Genomic DNA, 8,412 nt, shown 5'->3' with positions numbered 1-8,412 from the left:
CGGCCATGAGCAATGTTAGAACACCACAGAAAATAAACTTTAACGATAATGGATGTAATATATCTAATATTTTCCTTTAACGCTAATATTTGGACTTCGTTTAAACTTTTCATATACCGGCACTATTTTTGTGAAACTACAATCAGATTAAGATTTAGTAAAACGATTCCTGATTGGTCCTTGATTCTTTGTGAAGTTATTGTTATTGGTCGAATATTTATTGAATTATTCATGACACTGACCTCGAATACAATGTTGTCAGACGACATTCACTCCAGTGTAACGGTCAGGGAAGATCTTATTTTAATTTGATTGATTGAAGCAGTAAGTCTTTTTAAAAGAACATCTGTACGCTAATTACAAGGCGTGGCCAGGTAAAGAATAAAATTATTCCTTTGTGAAATTTTACCAGAGTCGCTGAGCTTGTCCAAAATCATGACATATGGGAATAACTAATTTGTTAGAGTCATTCACCATTGCATAATCTACGACGAAGTAATTAAAAAGTCGTATAAAATCGGAAGAATGGTGCACTACACGCATTACTTTAAAAAAAAATGTCCACAAGAAATGTCCTGTGCTCTCTGTTTGTGTTGTGTTGTGTTGTTTTCACCTGTCATGGCACCATCGAAGACGAAATAAGAACGACGATTCAAAATGCGTATTCTGATTGTAGACATTACAGGAACCCAGGAATGGTAGTGTCAGTGGTGAAGGACGGCCAAAATGTCTTCAGCGAGGCTTACGGTGTCAAAGACCAAATATCGCAAGAACCCGTCACCACGGATACTCTTTTTGGACTGGGAGGAATTTCTGCACTTTTTGCAAATATTCTAATTGCCAAAAAAAGTGCAGAATACACTGAGTATAAGTACGTATCTGAACTTTTGATTTTATTGTCATCTGTTTCACCTATTCTTTGTCGGTAACTAAATTTCTGAGGTCAAGGTAACATCATAATTTCATGTAGACAGGTTTATCATGAAGAATAATTATTGAGGCAATGCACCGGTTTCGAGATATGTTCGAGTTATTTCCCTTTGGAGAACTCTCGCACATAGTAAGGCGCGAAACAATTTGTTTACATGCTGGAGTGGGAGAAATATTCATCACTGTGGAACTGAATCTGCTCAGCAAATTTCTCATACACAATTTCATCACCCGAATTCAAATGATACACAAACTAAATAAATGATATGTATTCTGGAAGTAATCAAATATATGGAATCCTAATTATATCACGTTATTTAATTGTTCGTACGTATCATATTCAGGATATTACTTACAAATATGACGAGGTAGTTCAGTGGTAGAGCATTCGTTTCGTAACCGGGAGGTCGTGAGTTCGAGTCCCGCTCGTGCTATGACCACGTCAAACCTAAGACGTTAAAATAGTTAGTGATTTGATCCTTCGCCAAACATTCGGCATTTAGAAGTAAGAGTCACGGATTTTTCGGATATGACCTTAAAAACGGAGGTCCCGTGTCGCGGTAGGCATCGATAAGGAATACTTCACTGCTAAGGCCCTGATCACTAAGTATAGATCTAAATTTGTGGTACTTCACCTACATCTGGTGACGTCTCATTTTGAGTGAAAAATCCTCGTCGAAACGTAAAGTAATCAATCAATCAACAAATGTAACAATGTTTATATGTTTCCATTTTAGTAAAATATTTCGTTCGATAGTATTTTGTATTTCCTACATTTGTGTATTGAAAGAGAAGCTGCTATAAATAAATTTTGTCGTTTTCGTTGCACTGTAGGTCTATTCGAAGTTCCACTAAATGCACAGAAGAGCTCTTATCTCAAAACTGGCGTCTCCATACCTCTCTACCCAATTTTAACTTCTGCTACTTAAAAAATTATTTTGATGGTTAAATTTTACGGCATTCTATTTCTGCAAAAAATACTAGAAGCAGTACTTTGGCGAAACCGGCGTCCTCCGCTTCAGGATCGGACGATGAAGTGTGACTTTATAATCTGAATGAATCGGACTGTTGAATGTATCTCTGTGTCTGCAGGGAATTAAAGGAAGTATTATATATATATATATATATATATATATATATATATATATATATATATACACTCCTTTATTCAGAGGATGTCACTCATTACATATATTCTAATTATTACAGTTTCCCTACGTGTGACGTCACAAATGTACATAAATTCTATATAGCCCTAGTTTGATTACAAACATATCAGAGTGCAAAATTCCCAACAATACCAATACTGTTGTGTAGATTGATTATATTAGAGTATATCATGTAATTGTATTTTGCTTAACGTCCCTCTCGAGAATTTGTCACTCATATGGAGACGTCTGTATGTCTTGTAAAAAAAGAAAAAAAAAGAAAGATAAATGCAGCGGCAATTCTTGGGGACAAAGGACTATCAAATGATAGTGTTCGCAAACATTTGATAACAGTTCAGCCACAAACTCAACAATAAATGTTACAGGAGAAGTTTAAAACCTTGTGAATAAAAAAAAAGACCGCGTGTGATCTACAGCTGACGTGATACAAAACAGTCAAGAAATAGTAAATTAAAGAGTAAAATGTTAATATTGTGAAAACTTGCACTCTAATTCCTTTAACTTCATTTAACATTCTCAAACATGATTTATTTGTGTATTTTAGTAGGCACTCTTTGGCTACAGAATGTTATGCGGCTTTGAAAGCCGAACAGTAAAAATGTAATTAGAAACCTGGGGCGGAGGGTCTCCCATGGTTTGTGATGTGATTTATATCCAACGGGTTGTGTTTTCTATCCCCGAGCCAAGGCTATATATATATGTAACATTACAATAATAAAACTCAAAATCCTAAACACCATTCATGGTTAAATGAAGAACATATTCATATTGCTCTTAATTTCAGATTAGAAAATTAATACACACATGTATGATTGTAAGGATGCAGTGGTGAAAAATTAAATTTAATTGATTCAGGAGAAGTTCCGAGTCTTACTGCGACTTTCATATTTACTATAGGAACCTGTATAAAAGTACTTGAATATCTTGATGTGAAAATTATTTACACATTATCAAGTAAAATACCTCTATGTAGTTATATTTCTTATAGAATTATTCATTAAATGAAAACAAACTTATATTTTGGAGCAGGATGCATGTCAAGTACAGCTCCACAGTCATACTTTGTTTATACCTCAAGTGCTTACGAATGCATTGTTATCATTTAGCATAGACGAGGACATAACCCTGAAACGTCTATTTGGGAATGACACCCTTTTTAGGAAGTCAAAGTTACGTTCGAGATACGCTACCACACTAGATATAATGTCACATCGCCTTGGAATCAAAAATACCCCCTATCTCTTCCTGGACGACTCTATAGACAGAGGCGATCCTGCTCTCCAGTAAGTTTGGATGACATTGTTGCTTATTTCTTAACACAAAATTTCAACAGAATAATGCTTTTTCATACCCCTCCCGGGTATTACCTTTTGTAAAGAAATATATTTTATGCTGAAAATTTTGCATTAACTAGTCAATGAAAATTATTTAATAATATTCACTGTATGTAAAAATATAAAGTAAATATATGTAACAAGAGTCTGACCATTTTTTCCCCAGTCGAATTAAGCATATGAAACCAAAGGGACGTTTCAGGGACAGTTTTTACTACAATGAATTTGTGTCCTCCATTCTGACCACCATCGGCGAGAGGCTTGGCGCAGACAGTTGGGAGAATCTCATTGAAAACGAAATTTTCTATCCTCTTGGAATGTCCAACTCTGAGTTCTTCACTACAGTTGCTCCTGCTATGGTAAACATCGCCAAGGGCTACAAAGATGACGAGAACAGTCTGTATCCAGTTCCATATGAATTTCTAAAGTAAGAACTCTTTCTTTAAAAACTATTCATTTTATTTTTTAGCTTTCCTTTGTAACTAAACTGCATCATGGCCAGTTATATACATTATCTATAATTTCTATGCATATTTCATTCATTATTACAACTACTACCAGGGTCTATTTTCGGTACCCGCGCAACGTCAAAACTTTGAACATATGTTATAACTCTTCCTTAGACAAAACACCCGTCATTAAAAGTGAAAGTCACGGGTCTTTGAGTTATGATTTCACAATAAAAGTCTTATGTCACGGTAGGTATTGAAATTGTGTCACAGTGGGTGTAGAAACGATAAAGAATCCTCAAAATTTGTGGTACTTCACTTTAAGTTGGTGACGTCTCTACGTAATTGAAAACTTCTCGAATGAGACTTAAAATCCCATATACAGAAACAAAATACTAACTAAATGAACTATACTGTAATGTATTTGTCGTAAGGAAATGGACAAGACTGTGCAGCACCTCATGCGTAATCAGTAGTGCAAACGACATGGCCAAATTCATGAACTATCTGCTAGGAAATGGTACAATACCCGGATCAAACGAAACGTTGTTGAACAAGAGAGATCAGGAAAATTTGTTCGATGCCCACAATCGCCTGAAAGACCCCAGCGTTGAGGATTACTTCCTTGCTCCTAAAGTACCTGTATCGCGAACACATTGCTCATACGCCATGGGAATAAAGAAAGGAATGTATAATAGTGAGTAGCAATGCCAAAACATTTTGTTATCCTTTGAAAATCTATTGAAATATATAACGTTTAGTAGGTCTTTAATATCGAATTCAGACATAAGTATGGCTCTCGGTCTCGAAATTCCCAATCTATGTCTAATCAAAGTACTGAATAACGCTAAGCGTGTGAATTATGACATTTACATGAACTATGGATTTACTCTGACAACCTGAAGGTGTAATACTAGTATTTTTCAAATAGAACTCTTAATGCGCAATTAATCCAAAAGTTGATGAGAAAGAGAAGGAAAAAAAAATACATTTCACTATTGAACGATTTGAATAGATAACTGCTTCTTTGTAATGTTGACAATGCAAATAATTTTATCTGATATCACCGTCGGTGGGAGATGGCGCTGGACCTGAAGGGAATATGGATCGGTTGAAAATCGGGTAATGCCAATAAGCGCATTGGCAGCCTGAAAAACTAGGGGAAAAACAAAGGACATAAGTTTCATGCAAAACTTGATGAATAAAGTTGGCTAAAAGAAACATATAGTTAAAATTTCAGAATTAACTTTACCTCATGACATAGCCTAAAAGGGGAAGGGGTATATATATATATATATATATATATATATGTGTGTGTGTGTGTGTGTGTGTGTGTGTGTGTGTGTGTGTGTGTTTGTGTGTGTGTGTGTATCATTATAGTGAAAATTGAATAACATTAAATCCTCAAAAGTTGAGGTATAACACCCCTACTAAAAATCTCTGGTCAGACTTCCTGTTCGTCAATCTTACCTATCAAAATTTTAAAAAAAAACATGTAACAAAACAAATTTTAAAAAACCAAACAAATATACAAAAATACAATCTTCATGATGATTTACGAATAATGATTCGAAAAACATAAAAAGAATATGCATAATTATGTATTCAATTTTGCACACAGTAAATGGTTTCCTTTTATTTCAGACAAAAGGATTCTCGAAGTGGCAGATGATTTGCATGGATACAATACAATGATGACATTGTTCCCCGACTACAATCTAGGTATATTCATTGCTATGACTGGAGAGGACAAAGACGACCTCTTCCGAACTACCCTCAGCAGCTACATTACTGACATGTACCTTGGAGATCAGACATGGTTGAACTCCACAACTATGTGCACCTTTCCTGCCCCTTTCATGCCTGCCCTGACACAAGATACTCCTGAAGTACACCCAGAGGTCCCTCTTGGCAGGCTTTATGAAGAATTTGTAGGCAACTACACAAACAAAATTTACGGTACAGCAGAGATCGTGTTTGAAAACGGACACTTAGGACTGAAGTATGGATATGCAACTTTTGTTCTGAAGAGAGAAAAGACAACATCTCTCAAATTTAACATGTTCCCATCTGGACTTATTGAACACATGTTTTCGGTGGATGATTTGAGATTTAAAGAAAGAAAGGGTTCATCAGATATAGAGTCCTTCAGAGTAGACAAGTTTGACAATGCTGAGTTTGAGAAAGTACTTCCGGCTACTACCACAACCTCAACAACTACAACACCACTACCGGCAGCAGCTATACAGCCGGCTGGTGGAATAGCAATACCATATCAGGGACAATAAATCACATTTTACGATAAAAGTTATTCTAAAGTATAATCTTATATTTTGGGGAAAAGTTTGGAATAGTGTGTGTTCTACATTTCCATTCATCTTAAACACAGAACACGGACTCCACTTGTTCATTAATGTGTGGGGGTTCAAATCTTGTAGTTTGACTTTTCTCATATTTACACACGCTCGTTTGGGGGGAAATGGTTGAACAAACAAATCTCAAATTCCATATCTTGATGTAGATAATCAAAAACAGCCCAAGGGCCACAACACCCACCTGAGTCACTTTACTCGTATAAATATGCTAGTAATTTGAGGCACCAATAGTTTAAAACCTAAAACCCTATTGTAGGTCTTCCTGCTCCCATGGAACAAAACTAATGTTGCATGTACAATGTACATTACACAGGGATGCTAGCAATTTTTCTTGAGAAGATTTTTGGAAAAAAAATTGCTCCATGTTCTCATGCTTCACACAAATCACTATTGTGGTGCATCACTTTCCCTATAGCCAGTCGTCGTATTTGAAAGCTTCCATTCTTTTCAGACCAATTTGACGAGATGTTCCTCAAAATAATTGAAATCGTATGAGTTTTCCTTTTATGGAACCCTTGTCAACCGGCGACAGATACATCATCATTTACAAAAATCATCGCTGCAGTGAATCTTGCCACGATAATCCAATGAATTGTTAGTTTAAAGTACAGAAACGGGTGTTGAACTGAGTGGGGTATGTTTTTCAAGATGGCGACTTTCGTCCCTTGTATTAATATGATACTACGGGCAGAAGGTGTTATTTAAACCGATGTATTAATTACAAAAGCGTGTCGGCATCCTTATCAGAACGATTTCAAATGTGATTTTAACGAGGATTTATATATTTTTTTTTAATTTTCCACAATCCGATAGACAAGTCCCTGTGATCTATGCTACATGTACAAGAGAATTTTCTAATTATAAATTTGACACTACAAATGTATATACGTATGAATTTTGAAAAGAATGTCCAAATATAGCGAACGCAGCGAATCAGTACCCCGGACTACAAACTCTAATGAATAATGTGCACCAAATAATCCGAGCTAAATCTGAACCTTTGAGGAAAAAAAATTGTCACTAATCCCAGAAGTTCCTCGTCAAAATGGCGGACATCTCGCAAAGTCACACTTTGGATTAAGATTGTGAACTTACGTGGATTATAATTCCAATTTTGTGTTCTCCTAGCTCCAAAATACAATGCATCATTAGGCCTAATGTTTAAGGAAGTGCAGTGTTGATGAAAGGTAGGGTAAGACTATGTGTGTCGTCATGTGCATGTTTTGACGTACGTCATAATACGACTGGCGGATCAGAGTTCGTTTTATGCAACGACCCCCCCCCCAAAAAAAACCCACGGTTTTTTTCCGCGTCGAAAATAAGAACTGCTCAAATTTATCTACCAGTCTCAATTCCATGGTACATGTACGTCCGGTAATGCAAACCACGAGAACACCCCCACCATGATAACCAATTCATCAGCGACATTTATTCTATCTGGGCTTGTGAAGAAATTTCAATGTATCCTTACATCAACAAACGGGGGGGGGGGGGGGGTCAAATATGTTGCAATTTATTCAATAATTATATGCAAATGCTGAAATACATATATTTCATTATTGTATTAAAACTAGGATTTTGAACAATATAATGAATATTGTTCTAATATCCGCTTCTGAAACATGCCATTGATACAAGGGGATTATAATATGATTTTTAAAAGAAAATTACAAGTTCATAGGTGGGGATAAGGAGTGGGGGGGGGGGGGGTTAAAAATAGAAAATCTCTGGATCCGCGCATGTACATGTATGTAAAATAGTGTTGAATTTATCGAGTTATTTAAAATTATCATTATATTGGAATGCAATTTTATGTCCACAGGCAGCGCTGTTCACACACTTTTACAAACTTGACTTAGATATTGTTGGACATTTTTATCACACAATTAGTGACTTGGAAATATTGAAAGTAGAAATAAAGTAGAGACAGTCGAGAGCATACGGTTAAGAACACGTCGTCAAAAGTTAAGCAAGTCTCATATATTTTTTCAACCACTTTGAAAAGTTATGAGATTGATCACTGCTCGTTATCTTCACCTTGCATTCATGTATACATATTTGTAACTATACTTGTTTTTCTGCATGCTGGGTATTTTAGAGTCGTCTAAATCTAGCAAGAACCTAATACAGGACTTCAATATTGTTCACGATTTAA

General features: G+C 35.7%; 1 protein-coding gene across 1 annotated transcript; it reads left to right on the top strand.

Moving 5' to 3' along the window:
* The first annotated feature begins 393 nt into the window (after positions 1 to 393).
* Positions 394 to 6,193, top strand: LOC125650687 (gigasin-6-like). Its single transcript, XM_048879166.2, has 5 exons — positions 394 to 871; positions 3,206 to 3,382; positions 3,600 to 3,860; positions 4,317 to 4,579; positions 5,527 to 6,193. Exons 1-5 carry the CDS (start codon positions 558 to 560, stop codon positions 6,168 to 6,170), a joined length of 1,659 nt encoding a protein of 552 aa, XP_048735123.1. The 5' UTR covers positions 394 to 557; the 3' UTR covers positions 6,171 to 6,193.
* The last annotated feature ends 2,219 nt before the right edge of the window (positions 6,194 to 8,412 follow it).

This window comes from Ostrea edulis, chromosome 5 (assembly GCF_947568905.1).
Source record: "Ostrea edulis chromosome 5, xbOstEdul1.1, whole genome shotgun sequence".
Lineage (NCBI taxonomy): Eukaryota > Metazoa > Mollusca > Bivalvia > Ostreida > Ostreidae > Ostrea > Ostrea edulis.
This window is presented reverse-complemented; position numbering and strand designations above follow the sequence as displayed.

Excerpts from the sequence above, each read along its gene's own strand:
- LOC125650687 (XM_048879166.2), top strand. The coding sequence starts at position 558 with ATGTCCACAAGAAATGTCCTGTGCTCTCTGTTTGTGTTGTGTTGTGTT. Across the intron at positions 3,861-4,316 it reads GTTCCATATGAATTTCTAAA|GAAATGGACAAGACTGTGCA; the intron begins GTAAGAACTCTT and ends ATTTGTCGTAAG. Across the intron at positions 4,580-5,526 it reads AAAGAAAGGAATGTATAATA|ACAAAAGGATTCTCGAAGTG; the intron begins GTGAGTAGCAAT and ends CTTTTATTTCAG.